This window comes from Cottoperca gobio, chromosome 4 (genome assembly GCF_900634415.1).
Source record: "Cottoperca gobio chromosome 4, fCotGob3.1, whole genome shotgun sequence".
Lineage (NCBI taxonomy): Eukaryota > Metazoa > Chordata > Actinopteri > Perciformes > Bovichtidae > Cottoperca > Cottoperca gobio.
The window spans coordinates 13,752,369-13,777,129 of record NC_041358.1 but is presented as its reverse complement, the minus strand read 5'-3'; the positions used below and the strand labels follow the sequence as shown (position 1 = coordinate 13,777,129).

General features: G+C 40.5%; 1 protein-coding gene across 3 annotated transcripts in view; it reads left to right on the top strand.

Moving 5' to 3' along the window:
- The window catches only part of sgip1a (SH3GL interacting endocytic adaptor 1a), a 74,776-nt gene that overhangs the window by 33,827 nt on the left and 16,188 nt on the right, over positions 1 to 24,761 (top strand). For 2 of the 3 annotated variants that reach the window (XM_029429131.1, XM_029429133.1), the window contains 14 exons: positions 9,792 to 9,855; positions 10,668 to 10,692; positions 10,838 to 10,858; positions 11,332 to 11,394; positions 11,803 to 11,866; positions 12,603 to 12,781; positions 15,095 to 15,103; positions 17,382 to 17,393; positions 18,968 to 18,989; positions 19,102 to 19,186; positions 21,078 to 21,163; positions 22,793 to 22,873; positions 23,458 to 23,532; positions 23,693 to 24,454. In XM_029429131.1, coding sequence (XP_029284991.1) covers positions 9,792 to 9,855; positions 10,668 to 10,692; positions 10,838 to 10,858; positions 11,332 to 11,394; positions 11,803 to 11,866; positions 12,603 to 12,781; positions 15,095 to 15,103; positions 17,382 to 17,393; positions 18,968 to 18,989; positions 19,102 to 19,186; positions 21,078 to 21,163; positions 22,793 to 22,873; positions 23,458 to 23,532; positions 23,693 to 24,454 — 1,548 coding nt within the window. The remainder of the gene's footprint in view (positions 1 to 9,791; positions 9,856 to 10,667; positions 10,693 to 10,837; positions 10,859 to 11,331; positions 11,395 to 11,802; positions 11,867 to 12,602; positions 12,782 to 15,094; positions 15,104 to 17,381; positions 17,394 to 18,967; positions 18,990 to 19,101; positions 19,187 to 21,077; positions 21,164 to 22,792; positions 22,874 to 23,457; positions 23,533 to 23,692; positions 24,455 to 24,761) is intronic. The other variant, XM_029429132.1, reaches the window with a different exon arrangement.

Here is a 24,761-nt window from a genome sequence, read left to right as displayed (position 1 = left end):
AGGCTATGCTGCAGTGCAGTAATAGACGGATAATCCTGACAAACATGTTAATGGAATTGAAACATTGATTACTAGTCAGCAAACACCGATCACATGTCAATTAACACACGGCGGATCATGTCAATCAGTGGGCAGGCTCCTGTTTGTTGTTTTTTTCCTTTACGAGGAGATTTTCACAAATAATCTCTTTCTTTTACATTTTATTTAGTCTTTTCATTTTATATTTGTCTATAGATTTAAAAATGTATTTGAAGAAAATCAATTAAATTAATGTCAAATATTTTTTATAGATTTACTTTTCACACTCTGCAGTCTGAGTTGTATTGTAGTTGCATCATTTTTGCAACAGTGAGCGTCTCCTTACTCCTTTACTGTACCTTACCGTTTGCAGCTGTCTCGTCCCTTTAAGTGTAAATGATATTGTGCACCCTAGAAAACTCCATCCAGGAGACTATTGATCAATATGTGATTGTAACTGTGCCAGACTGGAGCACCGAGAACTCATCATCGTGTCCATCTTGAGCCTCACTATAATGAGAGGAGCGATAATAAAGGTCCTCGCCGTTTTAGTCCTCAGCCAGAAGACGAGCTCTACTACAGCTTAAAGAGGAAATATTGAAATTGCATTTGCTTGAAGGTCAACAAATGTATCAGTGCAATCGGAGCCACAGTCCACCTTTTTGCAACTAGTGATTATTTTCATTATCGATTAAGGCTGCCACTTATTGTCATGATAAATATAACAGCCATGTCAAACTCAAGGCCCAATTATATCCGGCCTGCAATAATATGAATATTATCCAATATGTCTGTCCTGTTCAATAAATGTTGGCCCTGTTTTTAATTGTGGCCCTCTCTGAGATTGAGTTTGACACCCCTGCTCTATAACATGTCATAAAATAGTAAATAATGTCCATTCAAGTTGCTCAAAGTCCAAGCTGATGTCTTGAAGTGTGGGAAACCCAAATATATTCAGTTTAATATGATATAAAACAGAGAAAAGCAGGAAATCTCCATATTTTAGAGGCTGAAAACAGCATTTTCTCTCTGATAGTTGGCGGTTATTTCTAAAATATTGTCTAATTGTTGCAGCTCTATTTTTTTTTTTTATGATGAGAAACACAGCATAATTTATCTGCCTGTTGGACAAGTTCTGTACTCAGGGAATTACATTTTAAATCGGACAGGTTGTAGTAATTTTGTCTTTGGTATGTGTGCTTTCAGTCATTTCAGAAAGACCTGTCCTGAAATTCAACTGAATGGAAGCCCAAGGCCATTGAAGAACTTGTGTAATACCTTGTGTCACATATTTGTAGATGTGTTGCATCATGTAACAACCTGTCTTTACATTTACAACCCACTACTATTTGATCACATCACACTAACTGCTTCGTTAATGTTGTATCTACCATGATTATAAAGCAGGGGCAGAAAGTTGAACTTGTCACGATCCCTGATGGGCTGACAAATCCACTCGACCGTGGTGGAGGTATCTTACATTAGTTATTTGTTGTTTAGCCAACAGCTAAAACATCCATCAAAACATCCTTCAAAACCAGATCACATCACAGAGGTTGACATCACATGTGGCCTCCCTGTCCTAAAAGAGGCCTGAACTGAGGAAAGAAAACATTTCTGTCCAATTATCTTTGGAGGCTGAACTTCAGGTTGTTGTCATGCAGCCAATAGCACCTCAGTCTCACACCTTACTGGTAAGCCATCAAAGCAGTTTCTTTCTACTCTTTTCAATATGCTACTCTTTTTGATTGTGCAGAAAAGGGACGTGCATTTATTTAAGAAATGCATCTCTGAATACGCAAAGCATATTTATCTGTAACTTTGTTTTGTCATTTAAGAATAGTTTTATGCATCTTTATGAAAACTTGTACAAGAGTAGATCATGAGGAATGAGGAACAGCAGGTCCATTTAGCAAGCACACAGCATGCTGCTGAAAGAGGCCAATGTGCACACAGCGTCCATTTTGGGAAAAGACACCCAAATAAGACTGATGGCTTCATTGCTCTGCAGCGTCTGTGGAATGACTGCTGCTCTAGCTGAACTGATTGTTGAACATCCCTCAACACCTTAGCCAATGTGCCAGGTATCTGTGGCTATGAAATGCAGCATGCATAAAAGAAGAGAAAAGAGGATATTTTTCTCACCTTGCTTTTGCATATTCCTATGGTAATGGGTTCCGGCTGGGCGGCTGCAGATGACATTTCAGGGTACTGTCAGATTAATGTGGATGGAAGAAGAAGAGAATTTCTACTTTCCGTCAGTGGCGGCTGTTGTGATCTGTTTTGATAGGAGGACATGACTGAAATAGCTGGGGACTCGTCTCCAGGGGACGGTCAGGGGCCTATCAGGGGTTTTGACAACTGTAGTCTGACAACAGCCATACATACTTTTTTTTGTTTCTGTGCAGAGACATTTGAAGGAGCTTGTATAAAAACCACCCTCTAGTTGTGGCTTTGTTAGTGGGAAGTTAAGAAGCTTCAGTGTCTGTAAATGTAGAACAGACGGCACTATACATGGCAAAACAATGAACTATGTGTGTTTTTTAAAAGAGCTCAGAGCTATGATGCCTGCTGGTTCTCAAGAGCTTAAAATCCCATTTGTGCATGGCTAATGCTTTGAGAGATCTGCTTAAACTTTCACAGCGTGTATTTCATGTATTTTTACTCATTGAACATGTGGCTTCATTATGAATCACTTTATCTAGTAAGAAATAAGCATTCATTTGCTGTCTGTATGTATGAAGCTGATCGTGATCGGAGTGCTTTGAGCTGAAGCTGGAGGCGGAGAGGGCACTTTCCATATCTGACCTCTCTAAGCTATGAAAGTCTTGTGTCAATAAATGGACAGAGCGGTGAAAAATCTATGTTAAAAGCCACTTTGTTGACTCGGCAGCAGGTTCGTTTGCCACACGAGTCCTTGGTGGACGCTATTTGGAGCCTTGGGATATGAACCATGAGTGCTGGCTGTTTATAGAGCCGGGAGGGTGAAGGGAAGAGATGAAGAACAATGATAGGGGGGTGGAAGAAGATACACAGACAAGTGTTGCAAATAATCTTACATCCAATAATATGTTCCATTAGTCTGATGTGGTGATGAAAGGATTTCATAATTGGACAATTATGGTGTGTGATTAATAGTTAAAGTCGTTATCATTGAAAAATGCACAAATATTGATTCCAGCCAAGCTTGCTATTCGTTATTGTCATTATTGATACATCGAAACATATTTTCACGATTCATTGATTAATCGCTTTGTCTGTATCAGAAAACGGTGAAATATGCCACTTTGCCAGAGTCCAAGTTGATATATTTATGTTGACAAATAGTCAAAATACCCAAAATATTCAGTTTACTATCATAGAAAACTATAATATTCACGTGTAAGAAGTTTGAGTTGGTGTGTTTTTTGGGGGCGTTTTTGTTTGAAAATGATTCATTCATTAATAATCAAAATTGTTGCCAAACCACCTTCTTTCAGCCGACTAATCTATTGTCATATTCAGACAAAATAAGCACTTTGAAGATGTCGGATTGGGCTCTGTGAAACGGTGATGGCCGCTTTTACTGTTTTCATTTCACAGACTAGATAATGAATCGATTATTAAAATCTACAAAATAAGCGATAATAGTCCACAGTTGTTCATTAAATGCTTCCGTCCTTATAAAAATTCATACAAGCATAAATCGATGAAATACATAGGTATAGAATGGAAACCGAGCAAGAGCACAGATGGATGCATCATCACCCTCCTGGCATTCTCAAACATCTTTTGTTCTCTGCACTGCCGGCATGCTGCTATATGGTTTCTGGCCCTGACCCACTTTCCTAAGAAGTGGGTGGCGTCACTCGATGAAACATCTTTTCCTTTTTTTTTCCCCCAAAGGGTGCATCTGTGCAACAAAACAGACATGTAGAATCCAATTCCTAATGTGAGTTTGTACGTTGTGTTACAGTTGATAGCTTACAGTGCAGCCACCTGGACAGTACAGGCGAGACCTAAATTTAGCATCCACAAGCACAAACGCAAACTGACACCCTCTCTTTGTCTTTCCTCTGCCACACTGACACAGGCTCACTGAAACGCACAGTGAGGCTGAAGGTGATGGCTGTCGATGGTCATCACCCCCCGCACCAGCTTTCTGCTTGTGCTCTCAGGTAATGAGACAGGGGAGATATTTTCACTGACAGATTCTTTTCCTCTCGGCCTCTTTTGTCAGATTCTTCCTCCCATCTTTAGGTTAGAGGCAGGAAGCTTAGAGAAGTTGTGACTTAAATCCTGTGACTAACAGGGGAAATGTAGGTGGGGGAGATTGACTGAATGGCTTTCTTCCTTCCTGTGCCAGTAGACATATGTTGTGACCAACAGTGGGATACTCTGTGCGTTGCCTCGTCTGTGTTGCATAATATGAAGCTGTGTTTGTGTCTCTGAAATTAGTTGATATCTCTCTACATAAGAGAAATCGGCTTGTTCATATTTAAGGCCTTTGGGGCGTAGTAACTGCTGAATAGAAGCATGTGTTTTTTGTCAGCACATCCAGAATAAATAATAACATCTATCTCCTGTCTCCTCTGCTCTGCCTATTTTAGCGATACATTTCAGTGTAGAGACTTAAGATGGAGGCAGCGTTCTCATAGCTGCACATCACGTGTCTCCTCATGATATTAGAGCATTTTTCTGCCTCAGCATCATTTCGAGGTCATTGTTAGTGTATCTGATTCCTCTCCTCACCTGCCTCCTCCTGCCTCTCAAGTCCAGGAGGATGGATTAGCCACTCCAACAAAAAAATCCTTTAATACCTTCTGTTTCCAACATGCTTGTCTATGTCTCCGTTTGTCTCCCGTACGGCAGTCTGCCTGTCTCAGTGCATGAACAACCTGTCTGTCTGCAGGTTGTTGTTTTTTAACTGTCTGCTTGTTTATGTCCCCGCCAGCCTTCGTCCTGTTCTACTAATTACTTGTCTCCTTGTCTACTAACCTGCCTGCGGGTCTCAGTCAACAGCTTGACTCAATACCCACAACAACCCGACGCACCGTCTTCACATTTTAATTCTCTCATGCCGTTCTCCCACCTGAACATTTCTACACAGGATTATAAAGACTGATACTTTAAGAGAAGCATTTGTATTATATAGGCACTGAAATAGTGCCAATCGACTCAAATGTTTTATCGTCACACATGTACTCAGCAAACACAGTGAAATTTAGACTCTGCATTTAACCTATTCTGGTATTAGGAGCAGTGGGCTGCTATTATAGTATTTAAAAGCCATAATGTTAACTAAAACGGGTGTGTGATTTACACAGTTTAATTCTGACTCTGGCTAATGTAGCTTGTAGGCCAATGCACAGGATACCTCTGGCATAAGAAGAGATATAAGAGCCCACAGGAAGCAATCACACAATACAGTAGGTGCAGTGCACATACACAATCACAACTCTTAGCTTAAGACTAGATCGATTGAAAGCAATGCTTACTTATGTTCCTCCAATAGGGTAACGACATACTGTCGATTCATTGGAAAGATGCTCCTGGAAGTTTAACGTGATGTTGGATTTAGTTTGTGGTTTCTCAGAGATTTCACTAAAATATTCAACTGTTGCTTTATCCATCAGTGTATCTTTAAGGACAGAATGATCCACCAAACAGATGCTGCCAAATACGAACACTAAAGGTCTTGGATTTCCTGCCTGACAAAAAGTCCAACATATCATGGCCTGGATGTAGTCATTTTAAAAGTATTTTTTATAAAGCTTTGGAATCAGATGAGTGCTTTCTACGTTGATTTTCTCAGGCTCAGATTAAGCGCTTGTGCGCTTTATTAACGTGAGAAATGTATAATTGCTGTGTTTCACGATGGTAGTTTTTATTACATGCAGTGTTAGCGTCATTCTCTTCCTGTAGGTTGTTGGGTGGACTTCACAGTTATAATAACAACACACTGTGCTGCTCTGGGTGGTGTTCCTCCCGTTTTCAGTTTGTTTTCACTTCATGGGACCCTTTGTAACGTTAACTTCCCACTCCTCCCAAATTATCCTCAACCTTAGAATCTAAAAACTTTTCAGAGACCAGATAAACATTATTTTGAAAATAATTCCCTAGAAATGCAGTCCCACAGAGACACTAGAAAACAATGTTTCTTTAGGTGCCTTCCAGAGCAAAATGTATGAATGTCTAACTCTGGTCAGTTGCTCTTCAGTTTTAGCAGTGTCCTGTCCTGTTTGGCCTCATGTCCTTTGGCTTTTCCTAGAATTACATTACTGTGTCTTGAGACCAACTAATTACGTTAGCGCATGTGCTAGCATCCCTCTGAACGGAAGCCATTAAGTCATTAAAACAGTGTGTATGGCACACTGCGTTATTTCACGATAATTAACCCCTGCCATACACATTCATGTATTCTTTCACATTGACGTCATCCAATCAGATTCAGTCCTGCTGCACTCTACAATTTGGGATAGTAATTTATTTCATTATTTTTAAATGACGTTGGTTATTTAAATCGGGCGCGAATACAATTTCTGTTCTGGTCTTGTTATGTGTTTGAACTGTTTGTATAAAGAGAGATTAGAATATTAGACCTTGGAATTAATTGAAGATTTAGGTTACATTATTCTGGTTATTTGTTTCATTAGTGTCCGTTATTCTCACCTCTATAACCAAATAGAAAATCTAGATGTACACTTAATGAAAGTGCAGCTTAAGAACAGATAAGAAAGACAGCATATGGTCAGGTCTCTTTATGCTGCACATATGTCTATTTTTTGCTATACTTTTTGGCAATCTGCCAGGTGTTATTGTTTTTTAAATTGACAAAATAATACTCAACAAGCCAATAAAATGAAAGCAAAGACAATGGACACAACAGGTAAAAGTAAACTAAAGTGAAATAATAATGCAGATTGTAATCTCATGTAATGCAGAATGCAGCCAGGGTACATCTGCCATGTGCGTCACGTTCAAACTAAAAACTTTTCATTATCACAGCTGTAAACCTGTCAGCTCTTGGGGGCAATGCTGGATTTACAGGAGACATAACTAGTCCTTAGGTGGGGGGAAAGAAGAGAGGCCAATAGAGGGGCAAGAATCTAGAAAGATTTCTTGCCCCTCTATTGGGTCTCGGGCTCAGATCAACTTCAGCCTGAAACATGATGTCAGTGTAAAGAAATGCACCCCTGACAAATTGGCGTAAATGCAGCCTGTTGAAATAAAAGTGCAGTTTAAAAACAAACAAGACTCAGAATCTTAAAAATGAATTCAAGTTTGTTTGCCTTAATGGTGCCTAAAGTGAAAGAGAAGACGCTGACGTGGTGCAACTAAGAGGATGGAGAAAAGCAGGCCTCCCCAGCGTGCAGCATCATAAAGGATAACTATATACAACCAGATTTTGACATGGATTCAACAGGTAGCGCTAAACTGGGCCACAACATTGAAAAGACAGGGCTTCTGAATGCTATCAAAACAAATAAATAAACAAAAGAATTTAAGCAGCAGAGAGTCAAAAATAAGTGTTGAAACTTTGTTGGTTTTGCAGAGCAGATGTTGATGGAACAATTACATCTTCCGTCCCCTATTACGCTACAGCCTGAGAGAGCACACTGTGTCCTCTTAACTGCGACCTCAGACAGATGCCTCGCCGAGATCAGAAACGGGGAAGCTGTCAAGCCATAGAATAAAAGAATAAATCTTTTTAGTCTGGCTTCACAGAAATGAAACCTTCAGTAGTTTAAGGGATGAAACATAATCTCAGTTATGGGGAGGAGGTGTTCACATTTTCTTTGTATCTGTAAAATACAACAGAATGTCCAAACAACACATACGTACTCACACCCACACAAACAGTATGATCGTTCCAGCACTCTCCCGACAGAAGTATTGCTCTTGGTCATGTATTACATAGCTCTGAGTAATGACTTTGGTAGATTTTATAAGAACAGCTGCTGCTTCTTAACACATGATCACCTGTAGTGGCCATGAATATTCATCAAGCTCTGTTTCTTGAGGTGTGTGTGCATGTCTCTTTATATGCTCTTAAAATTAATGCAGGGACATGCTTTCTTACCCTTGTGTGTATATAGGAACAAGCCTTTGTGTTTCTGAATGTGTATGTATGTGTATGTATGCAAGTGCTTTGTCTGTGAAGTAGGACATAGGATGCAAGGTGGAATATGTTAGCAGGATCGATAAGAGGGTATTTCTGGGTGAGACTTCCTGGAGCCATATCACATGTTGGTTGCAGGCTTGTTGTACAAAGATTAGAATAGTAAAGAATTTGCATGAAATGTAAGAAATAATGACATTTGTCTTTAATTCATGAGTGAGTCACTGGTGTTGAATTTGAGTACCAGACACAGCTCAAGAACAGGATCGCGTGCGTGCGTGCGTGTCTGTGTGAAAGAAGTAGCATCAGGTTCCTGCTCTGAGGCTCAGTGTGCACCTGCATGTGGTATGAGGAAGACATAGGTTGGTCACGAGTTGATGTGATAATGAGTTCACAACCAGGCGAGGAAGAATGAGAGTCGAGGAATTATCAGAAAAGAAATGGAGGGTGACAACTGGGCTTTCATCTTGGGTAAGAATAAGCCGGGAGCATTTGAAACATTGTTGTTTGACATAATTGTACAGTACAATTGATTAAAAAAAAAAAAGAATCCTATTGAATCTGTATTTGAGCTGGAATAAACTAGAGTTGTATTGTCATCAAACTTATTCCGATAGAAGAGGACAGGATTTGATTGGATATTTATTTTCAAATGTAAAGCCACTGAAAAATGCAGCAATTAGTGAATATTATGAGTAAAACAAAGTAATATAATGTAATGCTCTAATTCAATACAATGGTATTTGAGTTGATTGTGTAATGTTTTTGCTAATTAATTCACTCCAGAGTACATCCTGATAGTGCAGCGAAACTTGAGCTTGAGTTGTCGTTAGAAATGATGATGTTGAAAAGCGAGAACACACGAAGCATATCTGCAAATCTGTGGTGAAAACTACATTTTCAGTTTGCTGACTGGAGAAAATGAAGGTGAAAATAAGTCTGAAATGGGAGATTGCAGTTTTCCATGTGCGGAGAGACAATTCCTCCTTTTTCTTTGTATGCTGCTTCTCTGCTGCACTCAACTGGCGTTGGATGTCCATACTATCCAGTTTCCTTACAAAGTAAAATGCAGTGTTTCATTCAAGGTCCAGACTTTGCATTTAAGACTTTTTTCCCTCCTAAAAGTTACCAAAACCTTCCTCTACACGCTCCATTGGAGCAGCTGTTGATCTGATGCCTTAATCAAAGCCACACTGTCATGTTCACAGTAGAAGTGGAGGGACAGTGAGCCTTGTTGAATTCATCAGCTGAGCCCTTATGGTTCAAGGGATCTCACACGCTTTCTGTGGCATTATGCATTGAAGTTTTGTATATTATCGGCTGTGTGATCTACAACAGGTTCCTCTGTGCGCCACGGTGTTCAAAGCTATTCTTGTTCAATTGATTTTCACAGTACTAATGATTTTTCCATTCCAAAAAGATGCCTTGAGAATTACAAGGCTGTGTGTCCATCAGCGATGACCGGAAACACATTTTTAGTTTTTGCCTTCACAGCGATGCAGACAGTCACTCAATAATACATAAAAAACGTCGTCTTTAATCTCCTGGGTGATAGATGCAGCGCAGCTGACCCCACCTAACCTTTAACCCACCCACAGACTCCACCTTTTAGTCATGCCTTTGGTGTCTCTACATGCAATAATTCACCCTTTTTCTCTTCTTTCTTCCTCAGGATTGAAAAAACGTACCAGGAAGGCCTTTGGGATACGGAAGAAAGAGAAGGACAATGACTCCACGTAAGTCCTGATGGTCCTTCCTGGTGTACTGTGTGAACATGGAGCACATTAGTCCTTCCACTGCTGAACGTATTTACAATGAGAGCTGGCTAAAACCTCTGAATTGGAGTTATATAAAACAAAAAACACATTTGGCAGCTGGTTGTACATATTCATTACAGCAGATGATATAAATAATTAAGAACAATTACAGGATTAGTTCTAAGCACAGGTCTCGTCAAATACATGTTAGACAGCTGCTTCCATTGAACATGCACAGTTCAAGAGTCTACCTGTCAATTATGAGCCACAGTGGTAAAGTGTGTATTGTACTGCATTTATGGATCTGTTAAACTCTCAGTCACTATATGACATGTTATTATCCATCTACAGAATAATGAGCATACTTAATATATCCAGTGCTTGTGACATTGCTTCTTTGCATAAAGCTCTTGTTTTTTTCTGTTATATCAGGACAGATATTTTGGAAATGATGCAAATAAAGCAGGATCAAAAACAGACTTAATAGACCAGTTAGACACTTATGACACACTTGTTCAGCTTGCAGATCCTCTGTAAGCGTAATCATTTTTCCAGGGTTGTTTAGCCAATTTGTAACTGTGCATGAGACACTCACTGCTAAATGTGTGTGTTCTGTGATGTGTGAGTGAATCAGTGTGGCGAGAGAAAAGGTTTTTCCTTGAAAACCCCTTTTAAATATTTTGGCTCGACTAATTACTGTGGCAAAGCACTTGATTTCCAAATGAAGAGCTCATATGGGAAGTGACTTTCATGCTCTCCTTTCATCTCTCTGGTTCTCTAAATTCTCACAGGGGGTCCCCAGACAGAGACAGCGGCGTAAGTAACAGAAACTATTTAATTTATATCAGCCAATTAATTCATTTGTAAACTACTATTCACTATACATGTATATTACTGAAGGAAAGTCTGGTGATTGTGAGGATCATTATTTATTTTCTCTGTTGTTTTTTTTATTTGCCAGGAACCCCAAGAGGTTGAATCGGTACTGAACTCTAGTCTGTAGTCCTTTTTGGAGTAGATTAATTTCTAGTTTAGTGTATGAAGTTAATAGCTTAGTCTGGTTATAGACATCACAGTACGTCCTTCAACTTATCAGTCAGCCGCCGCCATTGTTCCTGTTTCCTCCATTGTTTCATTTGCAGGCTCTCTGAGGAGGCTTTGAAAAAAATAAAATAACTAAAGGGCAGCAAGATTTCCCCCTGAGTCCACTGTTGGACAATAACAATAATCATCTTCATTATCAGATCGTTAGTGACCAAGCGGAGAAAACGGAGAACAAATTCGAGCCTGTGAGAGGAAAACTGTGGTAGCTTGATAGGCCAGAATTAGCTGCGCCGTAGTTCCAACGAACAGTAGCTAACATAGAAACGCAACTAGTGGTAGCGCAGTAGTGCAGAATATACTTTACCTTCTCTGTCTGGAATGATTTTAATCAAAGTGTCTCTCTCCTCTTAGTCTCAGAAGAAGACCAACGGGGCCCCTAATGGCTTCTACGAAGATATCGACTGGGACAGATATGTAAGTAATAGAATTATTACTTTATGCTGATTTTGTTTCAGAAAACTCGCCCTCAAATCCGCTGCTCTGTTTTCATCCGCATTGAATGAGCTTATAGTATTGATCCATATTATTGTAAAATCAATGTGTTATTGACACATTTGTGGACAAAGCTTGTTTAAAAGTTCCAGATGGTAAATCAGGTTGATGGGTTTAACTATTATCACTTGCAGCATTATATTGCTTACATTTTAGCTCCAGATTACGACTGTCAATATGCATTTGCTCGTGTTTCATGCTTAATTAACTTACGGTACTCCCTGAACCAACAGTCTGTTATTATTTTATCGGCATACAACTAATGTGACAGCATTGTGTGACTGATAACATCATACAGACATTTCAAGAGATGTGCACTTTGTGTTGCAGAACTCTCCTGAGGTGGATGATGAAGGATACAGCCTCAGACCTGATGAGGAGTCAGAAGAGGGAGATATCCTCTGCACTGCTTGATTTGTCATTAGACAGCATTCCTTTGTCTTACTTTTCTCTGCCAAGTCACGTTGGCTCACCAAAAATGGATTACTTCCATTGTTGGTACAGGATTTGTGAAATTGGTGCCCAGTGATCAGTTTGTGTAGTAAATCTCATTCACAGGGGAATGTACTTCATCCCCTCTCAAATTCTGCTGAGGTGTCTAAGTCAGTGGAGACCAATCTAAATAAGGAAGAATTTGAGAAAAATTAAAAATCCTCTAACCTCTTTGTGAAGCGTGGAAATATCACTCTAATCAACACGGTGATTACCCAGACTGTCGGCTCACATTGAGCAGAGGTGATGCTCAGTTTATTATGATGGTTATACTGTAAGTATCACTTTCTTTCCCAGTTGGTTGAAAATGTTATCTGATTTAAAGGGACATGCACAATCAGCATGTGGGCAGGCATGCACCAAATATAAGCAAGTATTTTTATTAGGTCTTGTCTAATATTACCCTACTTGTCAATTGCTTTACCTGTAGTATTTAAGTTTCAATGTGTAACTCGTACTCCACTTTCTCAGCCATGCAGAGAGGTTAGCAGGGAAAATAATTTGGAAGTACAAAGTAAAACATTTAAAAAGTTTGAAACTGCAGAAAAGGAAGTTTTAAATAAATTATTTGGGTCAATTGTCAAGTAAATCCTATACAGTCTGAGGAAGGAGCTTTACTTTCCTTGACGCTGCACTACCGCCTACCATTAAAAAGCCTCACTTCTTTTCCTCTGATGAGTCGGAAGGAGAGGAGGACCACAGGAAAAAATTCAAAATCAAGATCAAGCCACTGCCGGCCAATCGTGTAGCGTCGGTGCCCTCGGTCGACGAGCTCAAAGCCTCCATAGGCAACATAGCTCTGTCCCCAACTCCTATGGTGAGTAGCTGTGACGTCACTGCTGGCTTTCATTAACAGGCGCCTGTTTATTAGTGTTTCGATGGTTATAAAATGTGCATGTGTAAATCACTCCTGCTCCTTATCTTTATACCTTTTAACATGTGGAGTTGGATTTTTATTTTGTGCTTAAATATAGCTGCACATGTGTGTTGTTCACATGTTTTCCCCAATGAGGTGTGTGTGTGTGTGTGTGTGTGTGTGTGTGTGTGTGTGTGTGTGTGTGTGTGTGTGTGTGTGTGTGTGTGTGTGTGTGTGTGTGTGTGCTTATGATGTGGACTCTAAATGAGTCTCTGCTTCTTGGGTCTCAAAATGACAACAGATCTATCTAGTTTTAATAAGCTAGTATGCAACAATACGTGATGCTGTATCTCTGCTTTGAACCCTACACTGAAATCACAATGCATGTCCCTGTAATGATGAGTGAGTTCAGCTGATTTATGTAATAGTTTGAATTCCACAGAGTTCATGTGTGATGCTGCTGATACTTGGTCAGTGCTGTCAGTGACCTCAGCGTTCTCCCGTTTAGTCCGGTGTCGTTTAACACAAGACAGATTTCCCACCAGGACAGAAACTACAGAATAGCAGGGTGTGAAGCTCTTGTTAGAAGTGATGCAGCTCAGTTGATGAGTCCAAATTCAAGCACACATCCCCTCCACACAGCCTGTAATTAGCAGTGAGACTCCAATTCAGGGTTTGGCCTCCTCTGCTTACCCACAATTCCTTTCTTCTTCTGTGAGGACAGTTAGCTTGGGTGTCCTCCTTGAATAATTCAGGTAGGAAAGTGGGCACAATGAACCTGTGTGTCGGTCTGCTCTACAGTGAGATTGCTTGTGGTAATTTGAGTTTCTGGACTCAATAATTTAATCCAGCCTGCGTGTGTTTACCCACTGGCTCCGTTTACCTGACCTGGTGTGAAGGTCGTCCCATGCGATGAGTGGTTGTGTTCATGTCCGTCGTACATTGGAAACATCATTTTTTTCTTTGCCATTTTTTTTAGTTTTTTTTCTCACTAAAACAATGCTGAGGTGAAAAATAAATTTAATAAGCAAGAATTTTGATAATGGATTCATCTTTAAAATATGTTATTAAACAATTAACTACTAATGGAGTGTTTTTTAGTTCCAGCAGAGAAGTTTCTGCTTTTCTATCATTGTAGATTGAATACATTTTAGTTTTAGACTGTTGGTTTGACGTAACAAGCACTTTGAAAACCTCACCACGGGTTAAGGGAACTTGTGATGGGCATTTTTCACTAGTACCTGGTATTTTTTATTGCGTAAACAATTAATCAGAAAAATAATTAATAATGAAAACAAATGGTAGTTGCATCCTTGATAATATGACAGATTTAGATTTGCGTTGTAGTTACTTATCATCCCGATATATTGGACAAGTTGTCTGAAATCAGTTTCCCATAACATCTCCTACAAATGAATTTAATACAGTCAACTCGTCTGACTGTTAACCAACATCAGGACAATTACGGGCCTGCCGCCTTTACATCTACCAGTTCAAATTAGCATCACGTTTGTCTGGGCAGAGCTTTTCCCCCCCACACATAAATTACATGAGTCACTCGCAGTCCCTGGCAACTCTGGGTAACCTTGGCTATGGACTGACAATAAAATGTTCTCATGAAAAGAGGAAAAGCAAACTGCTTCTTTCTAGTTGTTCCTTTTCCTTGAACTGATCCAGTAAAACTTTATTCCCAAACTAAAACATTTATGACTTGGCAGTTATTTTCAAAAACAAGACTCACTCTTCACAACAGCCCACAGCCATTTCAATATCATTGAGATTCCCTCGACTAATAACTGAGGCTCCACATTCTAATGCATTAAAGACGTTTGTTTTTCTGCATGCAAATATGACAAGCTCTTACCCCAGCTGGGAAACGCTTGAAACACATACCGAACATATACCTAGATACAAAGTATTGTATTAAGCAGACAGCATGAGCTTAAATTCTATGCTTATATTTTTCTATAGTCTCCATGAATTATGCATATGTACAAAAACTGGTGAGAGGGACATGATGATGCAGGTTAACGGCTTATTTCACATAAAACCTAAGCCAGGATTCATTGTTCACATCATGTTCAGAGGAGTAGTGGGTAACGTGTAGGTAGGAGGGATGAGTACATAGTACGCTCTGTAATACTGTAATAATGACTGCACTTGCTGCCTACATTGTACACAGATGCTTTGTCAGCGTTAATATTTCCCCTCTCTTTTTTTCCGTTCTCTTTTATCTCATTGTTTCGCTGCCTCTAATGATGCTAACTTCTGTAGATGAGTCCGGTAAGACTTTACATTGCATGCTGTTTTTTTGGTTTGGTTTTAAGCTTTTTGTTTTTATTCTTGACTGTTTGCTCATAAAATAGGATCTTTGTTGCTGAAGATAGAACTGCAAATGACTAGTGTGTAATAACTAAAGGCTTAATTATTGGACCAGCATGTATAAGGCAAATGGCCAATATTATGCGATTTCTCTTTTGGTGTGAGTGTGTTTTTATTATGGTTATTTATAGGCAGATTACTGCATGCGTGTGACTGCTCAGCATTTTCATGGCACATGTTGAATTATTTGCCTTGGTACTTAGAGTACAGGAGCGCTGTCTTTAAAGTTGGTTCCGCTGACTAAGATGTCTTATTGGTTCTGGAGTCTTGAGCATTCCAGTTTTTCCGGTCCAAATGACACGACCACAAGCAGTAGAAGTGGCGAGGAAGAGGTCAGGGATGCAGTTAGGATGTTAGAAAAAAATAAAATAAAAATGGTCACATATTATTCCTCCCTTGTCTTACTGTCTTCTAGCATTTCAAACAGAAAAGAAAAGCTTATTTAAAACATCTTACTTTTATGATGAATTCTTCATATTGTATAATCTGTGCCATTACTGTAGCCAGTCACTGTCTGCACAGAGACTCCCCTCAGGCGAAGTCTGTCACTTTACAGCCTAGCTGACTCTGTTCAGATATGACCTGCTTCAGTTACAAAATGTTTCATTACTCTAGCACCAAAAAGCAAAGGTAATAAGGTAAAAAGTAATATTTAATTTAAAAAATGACATTTTTAATGAAGAAGCAACAATTGAAGAAGCTGTTCTTCTGATTCTTTCTTTTTATGTCAAATATTTCATATACTTGTTTGGAGTGATCCATGTTAAACATTAGCATATCTGTACACAACTTTTTGTGTGTTAAAGGACAATGTTAGTCCCTTACAGGCTAAAAGGTCACAGTGTGAACACTTCCTCTGGTTCTTTCTGTTTACATTCGGCAGGGAGACGATGATTGGTTATGAGAAAAAGAGTTGCGCAGTGTCTTGCACCAATTTACCCAATGAAATGAATCCCTTCCACCAGCTCGTCCCACCCCCTTGTTGCATCACTTTAATCACTCATGGCTCACTGCACAACTGGAACAAGCACAAGAGTAAGGGATGGAGGGGAGAGAGGGTTGATGCAACGGAGGTGACGCAGGCAGATGGAGAGATTTCAGCAGCAATTAAAGAGGGGGGCAGATGGGAGACTAGAAGAGAAAATGAAACTTAAAAGGATTAGATGGCTAAAACGACATTGGTCTTAACAGAAATGATCAAATAAAGGAATGAGGATAGAGATAAAGATAAAGATAAAAAATGAGGGGAGAAGTGATTTAAGCAGCTCCACAAGCTTGTTTGATGGTGTTCAGTCACAGCCGGTTCACAGATGACATTAGAGATTCAGGCAAATTTATCTGAAGGCCTTGAATCGCTACACTTTGTTTTTTCTCACCATCAACAGAAGAGGGGGGTGAAGGCATTAACACAAACACAGATCAGTTAAAGTCATCCTCGGCTGTTTCCTAACACCCTTATTATCCAGGACTTATTTAACTATCCTGAAACCCGTGAGGCTGCGCAAGAAATTTCTCACAAAATCTAAGACAGATGAGCACATAACCCCCCTCTTTATGGACATGGTATCATCCTGTGGCCGTATTACAAACACATTAGGATAGGAAGAGGTTTAAATGGGATTTCCCCCAGTTTGGTATTACAAAAGCAAATCCTAACTAACTTTAGGAATTGTATCTTATCATACTTTATCCTACCTTATCTCAGGTTTGGAAATCCTAAATGTTCAATCCAACATCGCTCATCAACTTTTATGTCTGTTACCTATCACCTGATGCTACTTTTCTCATCTCGCAGAGCTAAACAACTTTCTAACCGTTTAAATTTCTCCTTGAAACAAACAATATGGAGCAAAATCACTGTAGAGCACTTAACTTCTAACTGACATAGAAGAGTTAGAGGTGTTTGTAGCATCTGTAAAGAAATCCAGAGATGTTCTTTTTGGGAAGTTTATAATGCTAACTTGGGAGGTAAAAGGGAAGAGAGTGGGCTGAGATAGTAGACACAAACCGTTACGATAGAATCTGCGGGGATAAGAAGTTTCTGTAATACGGACCCTGATCCCCACATCTGACCGACCAGGCCAGAATTCTACTTCCCGTCATGTATATGATGTCTGCTTTACTGATTTGTCACTCTCTGACCAGGTGTCTCTTCTCTCTTCCTTTTTGCTGGTCACAGAGACGTAGCCCGGTAAGTGTCCTTTTCTTTCGTCTCCCTGGGGTCAGACTAAAATGATGTCACATGCCTTATGTACCTTTTGCTCCTCACCCTGTCCGTGGAGTCGGTTGAATAAGAGAGAAACTGCGTAGGTGGGTTCAGTGGCTGAGGCGATGGGTCAAAACTGTTTGTTGTGACATTAATATTTAAACGTATAAATAAATAAATAAATAAATTTATATATATAAAAAAAAAAGAGAAATCTCCAGATTCTCAAGATCACTAGTGTGCTTGTTTTTCATCTTGAATGGCTTCATGCTTGGTCTCTGTAGTGGGAGAACATTTGCACTTTTGACAGCTGGACCCTTTGATGTCTTACTTCAGTCACTCCCCATCGCCGCGTCTTCTTCTCTCATCTGCTCCCGTCTCTCCTCCTCTCTCCTCCTCTCTCCCCTTATCTGCCCTCTGCCTTTCTTGGCCTCTTGTGTTCCTCTCATGATGATTTCATACATACCCTCCCATAGACACGGGGGTTTGAGAGCACAGCTGGAGAGCCAATATTATTGTGCTGTTGACTCCAACAACAGAACTCATTTCACTTTTAACTTTCTTACACTCCAACTTTATCAGACTTGAGCCTTCTCTAGTACCAGAGGTGGCTTCAAAAGAATGTTTTGAAAGCTTTCCAATATTTGTTTTGGCTTTGACACCTCAAACCACTACTCACGGCACAGTTGGCTCAGTCCAGGCGGCCGTTGCCATTTTCTAATGTAACACTAACAATGTTTTTGTTATTGGAATAACTCACTTAATTTAAACTGCATCTCTAATTGCTAATGGATAGTTTTGCTGTTTCGTCTGATATAAAGGAGCTGCTGAAGTGATTTCTTTGTGCCACATTTCACTGAATTTGCAGTGTTCAGTAAATCACTTACAAAGCATAAGAAATGCAATTTACAGTGCCATCAAAGTGACCACTGTCAATGTTGTGCCTCCAGGATTAGTAATTAGTATGAATATGTACTGTAGTTGGTAGATACACAAGAAAGACTTTGGATAATGCTGCCAAAAAATCCCCTGGACATAAAAAATAAGAAATGCATCTCAAAGTGTAACGTATTTTACATGTTTCTATTTGGGGGTGGTTTGTGTACAGAAAGTGACCTTTTGTTGCGTCTCATTCCCAATTTCTCTCCCCTCATTTCCTCTCATGTCTCTTCTGTCTGCTGTCTAATAAAGACCTTCCAGTAGAACAACCTTTCCTGTGTGTGTGCATTAGTATTACCTACTCCTGTGTAGTGTGTAGCAGGTCAGGTAGTTCCACAAGTCTCATCAGATTAAGTCGACCTGAGGCTGAAGTTCACCCTCTGACCTTCACTACTGTATAGCCTGCATCAATGATCTGTTTAAATGTGGATTTATATATTTATTTTTTTCTGTGTATTTGCAACTGTTCTTTCTTTCTTTTCTTTTTTACCTAGAGAGGGCTATGTAGGATGGTGATTTCAGTATCATAATACACAATTATAATATTTGAATTTATGCAGCGTTATTCTTGTAAATGACTTTTTTTTTTTACATTTTACTGTCGATTTTTCATGTTACAGGGTTTGAAAAGAAACACATCCAGTAAGTATCAGTCTGGTTGCACCTTAAGACAGGTTCACGTTTAATGATGGTGAATTACAGAGAAGGTGATGCAAGAGTCACGTGTGGTAAACACATTTAATTATTGTTCCAGCTGAGGAGATTGCAAGACCGAGACGTGTTGTCCCTACTTTACCCATCGTGGCCCCCACACCAGCTCCTGCACCACAACCCCCCAGGTATGTACCTCACGGGTCTCTGACCTCTGCCACTTTTTTTTTTAGTGGGTTTGTATGAGGTACTTATTCATAGTCCGTGTATTGACCTACAGTAGATGGTAGACAGTACCCCCCCCCCCCCCCCCCCCCCCCACCAGTTTGGAATAACAGATAGGAGTACCAAGCATGGGAGCAAAGCCATGCACTGCTGTGTATGGGGGCAGCACCACACACACCTGCTACCTGTTTTTACAAAAAATCTAAACTAATTTAATCTTAAACACAGGGGTTGCTGATCTACCGCTGCCTCAAACAGTTAGTTTGTTTGTGTTTTTGTGTGAACCCAAACTAACCCTTTTAAAATGCGAAAGTCAAACAAAAACAAACAAACCGATCGAGGCCGCGGTAGACGAGCAACTCCCATTTTCTTCAAGGTAAAATAACTGTCTTAGTCAAGCAGAGATTGCAATTTTCAGCTGTGGAGAGAGGAATATCGACACATGAGGAGGGTGCAGCTGTACCATGGCTCACGGTACTAGAGAGACAACAGACACAGATACATGTGGACACTTAAAAACTAGCTCTCAATCAAACCACAACAAACACATGTGGAGAAAAAACTATGAATACGACTATAAACACAAACATTTATTCTAGAAGAACATGTGTTTATGTCCCCACAGCACACACAGCATCACCATGCTGTTGAGTAGATAAACACATTAACAGCTCTGCAGATGTACTGAAGCCTCGAGAGGCCCGACAGCAGAAATAAAACTATTCGTCTCAGACGTCTTATATTTTTGTGGGATGGCAAAGGTTGGGTAGAAACGAAAATCTTGTTGTTGCTTGTCAGCCATTATACTGGAAGCACAACATAACACATAAGTTAATCTCACAGCCTTTGGTTATAACAAGAGTATTACCCAAAGAAGATCCCTTCTTTCTAAGATATCAAGGCTTTTTAAAGAGATTAATGAAGATGTATAGCTATTATAAACTTTGCAGTAAATACTAAAGTAACTCCACGTCCCAGTTAGGGTCCCTGCTCAATGAAACCAAACTAGACAGCTGCAGTAGATGTTAGAAAGACTTAAGTCACATGCAGAATGTTTCAGTGAGACAACGAAAGAGGTGACACTGGATGCCTAACTGAGTAAGAATATAAAAATAGTAAAAGTGAAAAATGATGCCGTTTATAGAAAAACCCAGTTTTTATCTAAGCAATAGGTGCATAAAGTTTCTGGTCCGCTGAATAATTTGACTTAAATCCCCGTTCATCCGACCATGACAGAATGTATCATGGTTGGGTGGACTGACCAAACTCCCAAAAAGGCGTAATGGTGCTTGATGGTGACATTTGAAAGCTCCACACAAAATATGACACTTTTGACTTCAAAAATGAAAACAAAACATGCCGTTTCTGATTAAAATACAGCTACATGTTTAAGACCAATAAATGATTACATTCTGAGACAGATACTGTAACCTGCCGAGAACATCACCACTGCCATCACCTTCATCAGTTTGTACTCGGCACACAGCAGATCTACTGCACTGAAGCAAGTAATCTTTGCACATCTTAACACAGCCAATTCAATAACAGAAAATGAGCAATCATTTTTAATAAATGGTTCAAATTAGCCCATATAATATAAGCAAAGTAAAGTCAAAGAGTGTGCCATACAAGCACAGATCAATGAAAACTAAGTTTCAAAAACACAGCTACATTTAAGCACACAGTCATCCATGAAATTCATTAAAAATAAGATGACAGCAAACTTTAAAAAGTGTATATTGTATGTGTTGAAATGTATTCTACCTGTAACACAATCAGATGACAGAAGCTATACTGCTATTTCCTAAAATGTCCCTCTGTAACTTCTCTCATATTGTCATTTGTTTGTTTCAGCAGTCAACAAACACCCGTCTCTGAAGACACCACAGCCTTATTTGGGCCTCCTTTGGAACCAGCCTTTGGAGAACCGAAAACTGAAGGTAACTCTCCTCCCTGTGTCTTTGTCTCTTTACTCTGCGTAAGTCTTTGTGTCTGTGTTACAATATGTTTGTGTTGACGGTTGTTACCAGTGTTGTTGTATTGTCAAACTGATAGCAACACAATGAAAAAGGCTTTCTGAACACACATTTATTGTCTCAAGGCTGCCAGCTAAGCCCTGTTTGGCTGTCATAGCAGATATGTCCTCTATAGTCTAGTGTCTCTCTCTCTTTCTCTCTCTCTCTCTCTCTGTCCTACTCTCTCCCTCTCTCTCTCTACCCTTCTCTCTCTCTCTTCATCCTCTTCCTCCCCCTCCCTCTCCCTCTCCCTCTCCCTCCTTTCACCTATTTCTCTGACATCATTGTTCTTCCCTCAGGCTCGCTCTACAGTCGTGGATTCACTCAATATGTCTTTGTTAAGGTCAAAGTTGAAATTGGCACTAGGAGGTCATGTTCATGTGCACAGTGCAGCTTGTTAATATGCAGACGCTGCTGTCACTCGCTCTCAGCCAATCCAGTAGGAGTACTGGCGGTGGGAGAGCTCTTCGCTGTTATGCAACTGCCTTGTCAGGCATAACTAACATCAACTCCACACAAATTCCATTTATACATTCAGACGCATAAAATATCTGTGTGACAACGGGTATTTTTTTTACAAGGTCATAAAGAGTAGGGGTGTGTGACAACAATCTCTCGTTGTGGTATTTGTAAATGTACACATTAGATACAGGCTTGCTTAAACTAATATGCTTTTAATATAACTGCCCTGCCCTCATGGAAAGTATACAGTAATGATGCATCTTTTGCTGAACACATACTGTAAAGTACTTTCAGGTGATTCTAATATTTTGTCCACTTCATTTTTATTAGCGATACACTAAAGAAAATTGCAGTCCAATATAACAGCTCTGCAATATATGCTACCTTCATAAAGGTTATCATTTAGAGATTTTGTTGAACTGTTTTAAAGAGGTGTTGATTCAACGTTATGGTCATTTTAGAGGATTTAGTTTGAAGGTAGCATTTACAGCAGGACTGTTGTTTTAGACTGCTGTAGTTGTAGCTTATAATAAACAACCAAATATACGGTATAAAAGCAGTTTATAGATCAAATAATGTAATGGTAATGTTGTTTTTGGTAAACTCAGGGAATTAAATACTTGAAAAATCAGGGTACTTATTCACATTAATGCAAATATACTGTAAATTCAATATTTTCATAAAGCTCTCTTGCAACATTTTGTTGAAGTGACAGATTTGTTGTGGGGAGAGCTCGGTCACCTCTGTGCCCAAATAGTTTTTATTCTGCATCTAGCAATCAGTTTGAGTGACTTACGGATGTAGCCATGTCTTCAGGTGCATTTTGTGCTGAACCCACTGTTACAGTGGCGCTGTAACAGTGGCACTGAAAATGTATTCTCGGTGTTCAACTGTTACAACACATTCTGACTGCAGTTCGCCACTGAGGCTGGTAATCTGTTTTCTCTAATGAAATATTTTATTGACATGCTGATGTTGTTTTCCCTCTTACCTAATGCTTTTTTTTTTAAGCCCCGAAGAATCAGAAACCCTTTTAAATGTTTTGGCTCTAATGCCCCTCACTCGGCCTGTTCTGTCCCTTCCTGAACTTAGTGGGTCTGTCCGAGTCCGATGCGTGGGGGACTCCTCTGTCAGAGCCTGAATCCTCTTTGACAAGATCCTTTCCCACAGGAAGTAAGTTTTATAATTCCGTGCATATTGCGCCGCACTTCTTCTTCTTCTCCTCCCTGGAATGCGCAGATCCATCAGCTCACCTCATGAACCTCATCATCCTCCCACTAACAAACAGAGCTGCAAATTGACCCGATCAATAACACTCTGCTTCTCATTACAAACTGCCAACTGTAACCTGTTTCATTTCACTACCAAAAGAGTTTGTTGAAGATTATTATGGGAGAGTTCAGTGCCCCGTCTCCCATACTGCACCAACCCATCCTCCTTCGCTGCCTCCTCCTTGCATTCGGCATGGTGTTAAATGAATGTGCTGTGCTGCATGGTTAAAGATGTGTGGGATGTGTTTGGCCGGGGTGGTAATGCCTGTCATGTATGGATCCAAACTTTCAAAGCTTCTGCTGTAAGAATTTGTGTTACGGGTTAATTTATGAAACAATACTTCTCATTTGCTGAAGTAAGCACTGTATGAAGCCCACCAAGAAGAAAAGTCTTCAACAAACAAGAATTCACTTCATCCAAGAAAGCCTAGGCAGTAATCTCCTGTTATATGAGACAATTTATTGTTTATTGTAATTTTATTGCAGCTCCACCTCCACTTCCTCCCAAGAATGTCCCGACCTCTGCCCCGTCGACTAGCCCTGCGTCTGCAGATGACGCCGGTAAGAGGTCTTCTTATCTATTTCTGCCTCCTGTTATATCACACCATCACACTTTCTCTGTCGGTCTATCTGCCTTTTCATGTTTTATCTGTGTGTGTAAACTTACCGAGCCCCTCTGCAAACACGGCCTTTGATTGGTCACTGGTTGTTTGTGTTTCAGAAGTGTCATCAGAAGCACACGGTTCCACCAGGAAGCCCTCAATAGCTGACTTGGACAACATTTTTGGACCAGAGCAGTCTCCCCCTGCTGGCGAGGATACAGGTGACACGTGGGTCTGCTTTAGTGCAGAATCTAGTGACAGGCCGCCTCTACCGGAAGAACCAGCACGTCCTCTACCAGCCTCCCCACCTCCACCTGAATCTCCTGCCCCTCCCTTACCTACATCACCACCTCCTCCAGAAGACCCTGCACCACCTCTCCCAACTACCCCTTCCCCAAAAGACGAAGCTGTGCCGCCTCTCCCAACCTCCCCGCCTCTCTCAGAGGAGCCCACTGCTCCAACTGTCCCCTCAGGTCCTCCTTCACCCGAGGACCGAAAACCTCCCGCAGTTGCCACCTCTCCACCCCCTGCACCACCGAATGAGCTTTCCTCCCCGCCCACTTCCTCTCCCCCTCCTCTGGACTCACCTGTGAGCGTCCCACCAGCCCCTGCTCCCAAAGCAAGAACCCCTCCAGCGGGGTCTCCTCCTGCTGAGGGACCTGCTGCATGCTCGGTCCCACCGTCGCTTGTCCTGTCTCAAGAGGAGCAGTCCAAGAACATAGACGTCACCCAACCCAAAGAGGACGGAGGTGAAACTGTCACCTCGCCCAACGATGCTAGCCAGGGGAGTCGGAGTACGCCTCCCCCACCTCCTCCCCCTACATATCGGGCAGTGGTGTCATCACCGGGTCCTACATCTGGAGCTGGTGGCACAAATAGCGGTGAGTAGAGTAAATTGAATTATGAAAATAGACAAATTACTGGTCATCACACCAGCCAGGTAATTTAGGAAGAGATTGTTTTGAATGGAGTTGAGAAGGAATCATATTACCAGCATTGCGCCTTTTTTAAATTTCCTTTCAGCTGATTGCACCATCTTTGTTGTTAAACTTGCACAAAGTGAACAATGAATCTGCATTTTTATTTAGCCCTGGAAAAGAGGTCATGTCCTCGCAGGGTTTGATATACTTACCAGTCTGCTGCAGAATTGTGTTATGTTAGCAGAGGATGTTGTTCTGACTGACTCGT